This window comes from Nicotiana tabacum, chromosome 10, assembly GCF_000715075.1.
Source record: "Nicotiana tabacum cultivar K326 chromosome 10, ASM71507v2, whole genome shotgun sequence".
In the NCBI taxonomy this organism is placed as follows: Eukaryota; Viridiplantae; Streptophyta; class Magnoliopsida; order Solanales; family Solanaceae; genus Nicotiana; species Nicotiana tabacum.
This window is the reverse complement of record NC_134089.1, coordinates 29922934-29934990: the sequence shown is the minus strand read 5'-3', so window position 1 is coordinate 29934990 and position 12057 is coordinate 29922934. Positions and strand designations below refer to the sequence as shown.

At 35.6% G+C, this 12057-nt stretch overlaps 1 protein-coding gene across 1 annotated transcript; it reads left to right on the top strand.

Moving 5' to 3' along the window:
* The first annotated feature begins 7348 nt into the window (after window positions 1–7348).
* Window positions 7349–8968, top strand: LOC107813571 (putative glutathione S-transferase). Its single transcript, XM_016638852.2, has 2 exons — window positions 7349–7731; window positions 8276–8968. The coding sequence occupies exons 1-2, from the start codon at window positions 7423–7425 to the stop codon at window positions 8642–8644; spliced, it is 678 nt and encodes a 225-aa protein (XP_016494338.1). The 5' UTR covers window positions 7349–7422; the 3' UTR covers window positions 8645–8968.
* Window positions 8969–12057: the final 3089 nt, after the last annotated feature.

Genomic DNA, 12057 nt, shown 5'->3' with positions numbered 1-12057 from the left:
ATTTTGGCAATAAGGAATTCACTCAAAAGGTAAGTTCCCGCAAAACTCCCTTTTACCTTCTATTAAAACAAGAAAACTCAAAAATAGATCGTGTAGTATTCTCGAGCTTTATCCCCAGCCAATCAGCATTAGGGTTTTAAACCCTAAACTGAATTTCCCTTCTAGTCAGCATTAGGGTTTTAAACCCTAAACTGAACTTTTTCCTTTCAGCCAGCATTAGAGTTTTAAACTCTAAACTGAGCTTTTCCATGCAATCAGCATTAGGGTTTTAAACCCTAAACTGAATTTTCCTTTTAATCAGCATTAGGGTTTTAAACCCTAAACTGAATTTTCCTTTTAGTCAGCATTAGGGTTTTAAACCCTAAACTGAACTTTTCCCTTTCAGCCAGCATTAGAGTTTTAAACTCTAAACTGAGCTCTTCCATGCAATCAGCATTAGGGTTTTAAACCCTAAACTGAATTTTCCTTTTAGTCAGCATTAGGGTTTTAAACCCTAAACTGAATTTTTCCTTTCAGCCAGCATTAGAGTTTTAAACTCTAAACTGAGCTTTTCCATGCAATCAGCATTAGGGTTTTAAACCCTAAACTGAACTTTTTCCTTTCAGCCAGCATTAGAGTTTTAAACTCTAAACTGAGCTTTTCCATGCAATCAGCATTAGGGTTTTAAACCCTAAACTGAATTTTCCTTTAGTCAGCATTAGGGTTTTAAACCCTAAACTGAACTTTTCCCTTTCAGCCAGCATTAGAGTTTTAAACTCTAAACTGAGCTTTTCCATGCAATCAGCATTAGGGTTTTAAACCCTAAACTGAATTTTCCTTTTAATCAGCATTAGGGTTTTAAACCCTAAACTGAATTTTCCTTTTAGTCAGCATTAGGGTTTTAAACCCTAAACTGAAATTTTTCCTTTCAGCCAGCATTAGAGTTTTAAACTCTAAACTGAGTTTTTTCATACAATCAGCATTAGGGTTTTAAACCCTAAACTGAATTTTCCTTTTAGTCAGCATTAGGGTTTTAAACCCTAAACTGAATTTTCCTTTCAGCCAGCATTAGAGTTTTAAACTCTAAACTGAGCTTTTCCATGCAATCAGCATTAGGGTTTTAAACCCTAAACTGAATTTTCCTTTTAGTCAGCATTAGGGTTTTAAACCCTAAACTGAACTTTTCCCTTTCAGTCAGCATTAGAGTTTTAAACCCTAAACTGAATTTTCCTTTTAGTCAGCATTAGGGTTTTAAACCCTAAACTGAAATTTTTCCTTTCAGCCAGCATTAGAGTTTTAAACTCTAAACTGAGCTTTTTCATACAATCAGCATTAGGGTTTTAAACCCTAAACTGAATTTTCCTTTTAGTCAGCATTAGGGTTTTAAACCCTAAACTGAATTTTCCTTTCAGCCAGCATTAGAGTTTTAAACTCTAAACTGAGCTTTTCCATGCAATCAGCATTAGGGTTTTAAACCCTAAACTGAATTTTCCTTTCAGCCAGCATTAGAGTTTTAAACTCTAAACTGAGCTTTTCCATGCAATCAGCATTAGGGTTTTAAACCCTAAACTGAACTTTTCCTTTCAGCCAGCATTAGAGTTTTAAACTCTAAACTGAGCTTTTTCATGCAATCAGCATTAGGGTTTTAAACCCTAAACTGAATTTTCCTTTTAGTTAGCATTAGGGTTTTAAACCCTAAACTGAATTTTCCTTTCAGCCAGCATTAGAGTTTTAAACTCTAAACTGAGCTTTTCCATGCAATCAGCATTAGGGTTTTAAACCCTAAACTGAACTTTTTCCTTTCAGCCAGCATTAGAGTTTTAAACTCTAAACTGAGCTTTTCCATGCAATCAGCATTAGGGTTTTAAACCCTAAACTGAATTTTCCTTTTAGTCAGCATTAGGGTTTTAAACCCTAAACTGAATTTTCCTTTCAGCCAGCATTAGAGTTTTAAACTCTAAACTGAGCTTTTCCATGCAATCAGCATTAGGGTTTTAAACCCTAAACTGAACTTTTTCCTTTCAGCCAGCATTAGAGTTTTAAACTCTTAAACTGAGCTTTTCCATGCAATCAGCATTAGGGTTTTAAACCCTAAACTGAATTTTCCTTTTAGTCAGCATTAGGGTTTTAAACCCTAAACTGAACTTTTCCCTTTCAGCCAGCATTAGAGTTTTAAACTCTAAACTGAGCTTTTCCATGCAATCAGCATTAAGGTTTTAAACCCTAAACTGAACTTTTCCTTCCAGCCAGCATTAGGGTTTTAAACCCTAAACTGAGCTTTTTCATGCAATCAGCATTAGGGTTTTAAACCCTAAACTGAATTTTCCTTTTAGTCAGCATTAGGGTTTTAAACCCTAAACTGAATTTTCCTATTAGTCAGCATTAGGGTTTTAAACCCTAAACTGAACTTTTCCTTCCAGCCAGCATTAGGGTTTTAAACCCTAAACTGAGCTTTTTCATGCAATCAGCATTAGGGTTTTAAACCCTAAACTGAATTTTCCTTTTAGTCAGCATTAGGGTTTTAAACCCTAAACTGAATTTTCCTTTTAGTCAGCATTAGGGTTTTAAACCCTAAACTGAACTTTTCCTTCCAGCCAGCATTAGGGTTTTAAACCCTAAACTGAGCTTTTTCATGCAATCAGCATTAGGGTTTTAAACCCTAAACTGAATTTTCCTTTTAGTCAGCATTAGGGTTTTAAACCCTAAACTGAATTTTCCTTTTAGTCAGCATTAGGGTTTTAAACCCTAAACTGAATTTTCCTGTTTTAATCAGTATGAGTCGAGTCATGTGTCCCACACTTCTGAATGTCTGATTTTTGGCTACGATTGTGTATGTTAATGCTAATATAGTCGAGTCGACATGCGTCGTCAATTAGTTTCAACTGTCTGAGCATAGTAAATCAACTAGCTTCTGTTGAACATTTGTTGAACCAATTAAAAACCAAATTTATTTACTTATAGCTGTTGATTTGGATCAGTAATGTAAAAGGGATGTTTTGTTTAATGCTGAATGGGAGGGCATATGCACTCTTGCACAGCATGTGCATTGGTGCACCTCATGTGCATTGGTGCACAGCCTGTGGCCTGCATAAAGGTTTTTGTTTAATTTTAAAATGGTTTGACAGCATATGCTGTCAACATATCCTACTGCCCATACTTGCTTTTAGTTAAATAAAATGGAAAAGTTAAATCTGCCAGGGAATGATGGGGTTTTTATACCTAATTAACTAAAGTGGAACTGAAAAAGTTTAAAGGCACATGGGAGGGGTATGGTAATAGTCTGAACAGGCTGTTTAAAAGGGATAGTGTTGAGGCCTATAAAAGGGAGGAGAGCTGGAAATACAAAAAAAAAAGATACACATAGACAGAGGGAGTGGAAGGGATAGAAGGGGTACAACCAACAATCAGAAGCTTTCTCCTCCTATCATTACTGGGTTTCAGTTGTTCAACCTGTTCAAAATCAATTCTGATTCTTTGAAATTCCAGTTGTGTCTATTAGTCGAGTGTTTTCATTGGTTTACTACTGGTCTGGTCTGTCTGGATTTCTGATTCTATTCCACTGGGTGTTGCTGCTATTTGGCTATTACTTTCTATTGGCCATATTTGCATCTCTGCACTCGAGCCTGTTTCTTGCTGTATTGTTTTGCCTGCTGCTATTCTGCCCTGTTGCTGTTGGTGCTGTTACTGCTGCTGCATTTGTTCATTGTTACTCTACTGATTGCCCTTTTTTCTTCAATTGCAAATATTCCCAGGTACACAACCTTTGAACCTTGTATTGTTGAAAGTTTGAAGTTGAAGCAGAAATAAAGAAATGAACACCAGTTTATGTTATAACATTGGTGTAAAAAGATAGTTCGAATGTTGGTTGGGCCTGTATTCTTACTACGAACTGCAAATATTCTGTATAAACTAGCATACATTCTGTTTAAGATGAACTGTTAGATAGCATGGCTCAATAGTAATGACAGTATGACATAGACAACATGTTTTGATTTAGTATACATTCAGTTCAGTATAACACTTGTTTGATTTAATATGACTGTATAACATAGAGTCATGGTAAGCATTGTATGTATTTTGCCTAGACCACTGAATTGACAAAACTGTGATACTGGGTCCGGGATAAATGTATCCCCAAACAAACTCCCATACAGTCACACTAAGAGTATGGCTATGAATGCCAGTTCTCTTGTCAGTTTATTCGTTCCAATACAGGTTCGATACTGGGTTTCGGTACAGATTTTTATTTCGAAATGATGTAATGATTGTTGAGAAAAACTAATAATCATTTTTGGGTTCAATCAGTAGTAATCTTTCCTAATAAAACAGCCGATTTCTTTTATCAATTTCAAATAGGTTAGAGTGTTAAGAATAGAACTTGGAGGTCGTTAAACATAACTCAATATATGTTGTTAGTTTGTTTGCAATCTCCCTTAGCGAATTAATAAGCATATTCACTTGTTGAAGACAAAGCATGCCGTAGCTCTCACCTCATGAACAATCAATCAGGTAACCAAACAAGTTTAGGTTCGGCAAACATAATAAGGATTTAATCCGTATTTGTCTAAACCAGCAAAATTCGGCATCATCCTTCTCTTTAAAGATAAATGTAGTAAAAATGTAGCCATTGTAGGGTACCCTTCTAAAATAATGAGACGAGCCTCGCCGAATCAAAAGGCGAATTGCGGGGCCCTCAATAACTGGTCATAATAAATACTTAGAATTTGGGACGGGCTGTTTAGTGAATTCCACTGCCCTCCCCGAAGACAATAAACGCGTTAGATTCTTTAGGCGCGACTTAATCAAATTACATTCTTAAATTCGGGTGCGCATTTATGTGACCCAAATTCAAATCTCAACGGAGTCGAAATGTGTTAACAACTACGGGTGCATTGATTGTGACGTGGTTCGAGATACATTTTCACGACGTTGCAATTCTATAAAAATAAATGATAATAACAAAAGCAGTTAAAACTTAATAAGAGCACATAAGTCACAACATGTATTTAAATCAGATATTTAGCCATTATAACAATTTAAGCGACCGTGCTGGAACCACGGGATTCGAGGGTGCCTAATACCTTCCCTCGGGTCAACAGAATTCCTTACTTAGAATTTCTGGTCGTAGACTTCATTTGGAAAAGTCGAAAATCTCCTCGATTTGGGATTCAAGATAAACCGGTGACTTGGGACACCAAAAGCCAAACCTTTCCCAAGTGGCGACTCTGAATTAAATAAATAATCCCATTTCGAATATTGTCACTTAAATTGGAAAAACTCCACCCGCGCATTTAACCCTTCGGGGCCGGGCGCGCAAAAAGGAGGTGTGACAGTTAGGTAATGCACATGCTAGGTGACAGGGCCTTGTGCCTGTACTGTTTGAACCCTCAGGGGTATTTTGTTACTACCCTTACATTGTTTTGATTTGAAAGCATATCCTCAGTCATGACTTTACCTGTTCATTATTTGATTCAGTTGCATTACTCCATTTTTAAATATACGAAAGTTGTTTGGGCTGAGTTTCCCCGATTTTTCACTGAGATGCCCAAGTGGCTCATGAGAATGATGACTGAGAGAGGCCAAGGGCCTAATTGTGAGGATTATACATTTATGGATCGGGTTGCACGCCGCAGCGATATATATATATATATATATATATATATATATATATATATATATATATATATATATATATATATATATATATATATATGGATCGGGCTGCATGCCGCAACAGTTATATGAATCGGGATGCACGCCGCAGCGATATAGCGCTTGAGCTGTAGGAGCCCCTCCGAAGTATGCACACCCCGAGTGAGCGCAGTCGACTATATACTTATGGATTAGGTTGTACGTTGCAGAGGTTATTATAAGGTACCTATTGAGCGGGAGTGCTGAGTGAGAGTGTTGATTGACGAGAGTTGAGCTATGAGTGACTGAGAGGCTTGCCCTAGGGGATATACGAGTGATGCTTTGCCCGAGGGAGCTTGTTTTATGAAATTACTGTTTTCACTCCTCTTTATACTGATCCTCTATTGAAAATGTTCAACAAAAAAAATATTTTAAACAACTTTTATTGAAACTAGAGTTTTTACGAGACTACGGATTTGTCTTTGTTATTTCCATTGAGCTTTTTATGTTTTGAGATGTATATGAGTGACCGAGAGGTTTGCCCGAGAGGCTGTTTATGATACATGTTTGCCCGAGGGGATGTATAGAACTATGTTTTGCCTGAGGGGCCGATTATGATCTTCATCACTTTTACTGTAAACTACATTGAACCTCTATTGAAACTGGTGGAAAGAATCTTCAAATGATTTTTACCAAAAACTGAATTTCAAATGAGATGATTTGACTAATATTCTGATTTGAAAGCAACTTGTGCTTACTGAGTTTATCATGATGTGGATCTTATTTGTTTCCTACTGCTCAGTCTCTATTTGCCTTTATTACTTACTGAGTTGGCATACTCACATTACTCACTGTACCTTGTGTGCAGATTCAGGTATTTCTGAACCCAGTGGCGGGTGTTGATTACTTAGTGGCAGGTTCATCGAAGTTAGCAAGGTAGCTGCCTGGCAATCACAGCCCTGCTTTTCACCCTCCTTATTCTCCCTTAGTGAATTTTTGTGATTTTCCCGACCATGTTGGTCTTGATGTTGCCAGACAGTTGTAGTAGATGCTCATGACTAGTGACATCCCGATGTCGGGCTTTCTTTCCACATTGTTGTTTTGTTTTAAACACTTTATAAATGTTTATCGTTAAGGAGCTTTGATTTTTATCCTAAGAATGAAAATATTGATTGGTTTGGGATTGTGTCGACTGGCCTAGTTCTATGATAGGCGCCATCACGACCGGGTTGGTTTTGGGGGCGTGACAATATTATCCACTAAAAATGGATTGGATAATGAACTATTTAAAAACGAGTATAAGAACCATATTATCCATTTAGAAAATGGATAACCAATGAGTCTAACTTTTACATTGGTAAAGCCTTAAATTGGGGGGTTCCTCAAGTTAGGAAGAATAAGAATTCTCCCAAAAGTGATCATATGCAAAAAGTCATGGATAATATGGTTACTCATATCATCCGTCGGTTAACCCTTTTTTATCCGTATTGAATATGGGTCGGATCAGATAATTTATCAATTTTTTCATTACCCGTTTTCGACTCGAACTATGTCGTGATACCACCAACCCGTTTGCCACTCCTACTTATTATTATTATAAGTCTTCGGTCAATGTGGAAGCAGTAAAGTAGAATTTTTTTCCCTCCATAGTAACGTAGAAAATTAAATTAGTCAAAGAAGAAACATTGAAGCTGTCACGACATTTCCTTGGTTTTTCCTCTATAAAAGAAAACCAACTCAAGAGATAACCACAACATAAAATTCCTAAACATAGTAAGGCAAAAACACTTAGAACCAAAGTAGTGATATCATATGGCAGGAGTGAAGTTGCTTGGTCTTTGGTATAGCCCTTTTAGTCACAGAGTTGAGTGGGCTCTGAAGATTAAGGGCGTGGAATATGAATTTATAGAAGAAGATCTACAAAACAAGAGCTCTCTGCTTCTTCAATCCAACCCTGTTCACAAGAAAATCCCTGTTCTCTTTCACAATGGAAAGCCAATAGCTGAGTCTATGGTCATTCTTGAATACATTGATGAGGCTTTTGAAGGTCCTTCCATCTTGCCTAAAGACCCTTATGACCGTGCTATAGCTCGTTTCTGGGCTAAGTTCCTCGAGGATAAGGTAAATTCGTCTTCATGCTTTGTATACCTCTTTGCAGAATTTAGTAAAAAAATTTGAAACTTAATTAAAGTTTTGACTTTTTATGTTTTATATCATTGGTCATGTCTTGTGTCGACTTTTAGATGCACTGATTCATAGGTGTTATCATCATGGTGAATAAAGGTGTTTAAAACGCAAGGTTTTGTTAATATCACATCAAAAGAAGTTACAAAAGACTTAGAATACCTTGGAATTTATGCTAACTTAGCCAGAAAAAAAGAGCGGGCAAAATGGAAGAAAATGATCTATTTTGGTGATACCAACTAGATGAGAATATGCTATAATCATATTAGTACGTTTATTTTAGCTCCTATGTTTTCTACAGTTCGTTTAATTCTGTCATAGGTTTATACGTCAGTAGATAATAAAGAGAGTAACTGTACTGATCTTAGATTAGTTTAAACTAAAGGAAATGATATTGTTAGTCAAAATTCATATATCGACCCCAATGTGCTTACGATTGAGACATTATTGTCATTGTTGTTAAGTTTGGAATTTACTGCAGGTGCCAGCGGTGGGGAAAAGTTTCTTTCTCAAAGGAGAGGAGCAAGAGAAAGGTAAAGAGGAAGCTTATGAGATGCTGAAAATTCTTGATAATGAGGTCAAGGATAAGAAATTCTTTACCGGTGACAAAATTGGGTTGGCTGATATTGCTGCAAATTTTGTGGGACTTTGGCTGGGAGTTTTTGAAGAAGCCTCTGGATTAGTTCTGGTTACAAGAGAAAAATTTCCAAATTTTTGCGCGTGGAGAGATGAGTACATTAACTGCAACCAAAACAAGAAATATCTACCTCCTAGAGATGAGTTGGTTGCCCATTTCAAAGCTCGCTTTCAAGCTGCAGCTGCTGCAGCTGCTGCAGCTGCTCCCAAATGAACACCTGTGAAATTTCAAGATTTTGTGTGGCAACTTCGAGATAAGAATACGCTTATATCTGAAGTTAGGCTTTAACAATTTCAGACCCGTATATTTGAAGTCTTTGAAACTTCAGACTCGCAAATTTGAAGTTCATGAAAGTTTGATATTTTGCGTGACCTATAAAAGTAATGGTGGAAGGGCTAGTTTGGCAAGATATTCACAAGCCAGGAAATGTTTCGTGTTACTGTTTTGTTTGGTTGGTCAGTGATTGTAGAATTAATAAATATTAGTACTTAATTTTTTCATGGAATTGATAAAGGCAAATAAAGAAATGTTGACTCATAGTGTGAAAGCATTTTATATTTCTAAGAAAGCAGAAAATATTACCAGGAAGTATCTCGTGTTACAGTTTTGTTGGTTAGTCAGTAATTATTATGGCTGTCCAGCGGGCCATCCCGTATCCCGTCTTGTCCCACTTCATTTTAAACGGGATGGGACAGGACAATCATTTCGTCCTGTTTGTCCCGACCCATTTCATCCCGTTTCGTTCTGTCCCATCTGTCCCGTTCCGTCCCGTCTGTCCCGGCTGTCCCGCGAGTTTTTATGGTATATTTGTGGAATTTTTTGTTGTATTTGGTAAGAATAAAATAAATCCAACTTATGCACCAGCCATTAATAAAATGATTGCAAAATTTTAAAAGTTTTTTTTTCTCTATTCCCCAAGTTTATTTAATTTCGACTATACTTAACCCATATTTAAAATTAAGATCGCAAAAGGATTTGTTCGTAAAATTTATCAAAATTTAGCAATTCAAGAAAATGAACAACCATCTCTCGAAGACTTCCAAGCTAACATATATTCTTATGCTAGAATCTAGATCAATGTTTGATAAATATAAATCTATGGAAACAAAAAGATGGTGCAACTGCTCCTTCTACTTCTAAGTCTAGAGTAGAAGTTCTATGGGAAGATATGGATGATATAACAGGTTTTGATTCCTCTATTGATGATGAACTTGATTCTAAGCATCGGAGAGTGCTTTTAGCGCGGCAAGATTTCAAATTGGAGATCATAGACATTCATTAGCAGAGGACAGTCTAGAGATTTCCGTATTTATTCAGAGATTGGATTAATTCAGAAAGAAGAAATCTTGGTTTTGAAAAATTAACCACTAGGGAAGAAGAAGAATACAATGAGATACTTACCACCGGGAGCGATGACGGCATGGAGCTCATGGAACATCAATCAACATTGTCAATTCCAGCAGAATGTCCGAGAGATATTATTGATAAGTTATATGATAATTTGTAATTCGCTACTAAGAGGCCTAGTTCAAACAGAACCCTTCCTAGAAGGTGGCTGCGTAGATTAGGTGCTCTTCAAAAGAGTTATATTTGTATTTGAGATTTGAAAGTTCTATTAATAAAATAAAAAGCTTTAAGCGTTAAATTTTATTTATGAATTGTCTTAGTTACTTAATAGTTAATACTTTGAAATTATATTAAATAAATTTTAACTCTATTACAAATTTATAATTACTAGAATATTTCATTACAAGTCTTTTGTTTTAATATTTTATAATTCTTTACTTAGTTTTCTAATTTTCATTTTAACGTAATAACATTTAAGTTTATTAAATAAGTAAAAAATTTAGCCGTTGCAAACTTTAAAAACATAGTAATTTTCAAAAAACTAGACATTTTTTTAAAAAAGAAAATACACTTAAGGCCCACGAACCCGTCCCGTCCCGTTCTGTCCCATCCCATCCCGTTTGTTAGCGGGACAGGAGGGGACGAACATTTCATCCTGTTTGTCCTGTCCCGTTTCGTCCCGTCCTGCCAACTTCCCGCTTAAATGTCGTCCCGTCCCGTTCCGTTCCGTTAATTTGGTCCCGTCCCGTCCCGTTGGACGGCCATAGTAATTATACAATAATTAGTCGTCATATCTTTTTCCTCATCGAATTGAAAAAAGAAAGGATTGGTGACTCGAGTGTGAAATCAGTTTTATATTTCTAGGAAGCACAAAAAATTAATTAGCATGCTATGACATTTGACGAAAATGTTGGTGTCATGAGCACATAAGTCATCGGTATTATCTTTTACCTAAAAAAGTCGTAGTATTATTGTTAATCTTCTCACCATCGTTGAGTTCTAAGAAAAGGAAAGCCTTTTATTAAGATTGTCACAGTCCAAAAACCTCGTTCTATAAAAAGAAAAGAAGCAAGAAAAAAGTAAGGGTTCTTTACTTTCTAGTCAGAATACACAGATTACATATTAAGTTTTACACGGTTATACACATATTTGACATATATTAAACACTTATCGATTGTTTTAATTTAAACAATTGACTAGACGACTACTTATGTTAATTTCTCAACTTCCCTCCGCGCTAAGCACGACTTTAAGCAAATATAAGAGGCAGAGGATGGCCCAATTTCAAGGGAAGAGAGAGTGATGATAGGTATGATGTTAGCCCAATTGTCTGCTTTGTTTAGAAAAATATTTGTAAAAGTAAATAAATGTTGTAAATTAGGTAATTCTTAAGGTTCTTTCTTTCTCTCTATATTTTTTATTTATTTTCTTGTTTCATATTATTACTTGAGCTAAATTTCTCAACAATAAATAGATATTTTTTTAACTTGGCTGCAGTTAATGTAATTATCTCTCCAAGCGCAAAATTAGGAAAATTTTTCCCTTGTCACCAATACAATAGCGGAGGCTTCTTCAATAATTCCAAGCCAAAATGCCACTACATTTGCAATAATATCAGCAAACTCAAATTTGTCATACAAAGAACTTTCAGCGTCTCATATGCTTTCCCTTTACCTTTCTCTTACTCCTCTTTTGAGAAAGAAAAATTCCGTTACTGTTAGATGGTACCGGTAAAACACTCAAAATTAAAATGAAATTTTTTCTCAATTTTGCATATATGAATACGCAACAAAAATAATTACGTTTCAATCTCAAATAAGTCGGAATTTTCGCTTCATTTAAGTTTATCTCAGATCAATATTATATAAAAATAAAATAAAAATCACTAAAAGTTCTTCATATTTTATATTGGTTACTATTTTGCGAGTCATGTTTGAAATACATTTCGGCCGTCAATGTTGATTCTTTTGAACTTCCTTTTTATTTTTATTTTTCTGTATAATAGTTGGAATATTTATAATATTTCACAACACAACGAAGTGAAAAGTAACAGCCTTACACATACTAGCAGGGACAGCAATAACAAGGATGACCTATGTGCTTATGTCACCCACTTTTTCGTCAAATCACGTGGCTTGCTTTTTGATTATATTTTTTGGCCTCCTTAATTAGAATTTAGAAATAGAAGACTGATGTTTAACATTATGAGTCACCAATTTTATCTTTCTTTTTCAATTCAATAGGCAAACTGATATGATTAATTATTGTTCAATCACTAA

Excerpts from the sequence above, each read along its gene's own strand:
- LOC107813571 (XM_016638852.2), top strand. The coding sequence starts at position 7,423 with ATGGCAGGAGTGAAGTTGCTTGGTCTTTGGTATAGCCCTTTTAGTCAC. Across the intron at positions 7,732-8,275 it reads CTAAGTTCCTCGAGGATAAG|GTGCCAGCGGTGGGGAAAAG; the intron begins GTAAATTCGTCT and ends AATTTACTGCAG.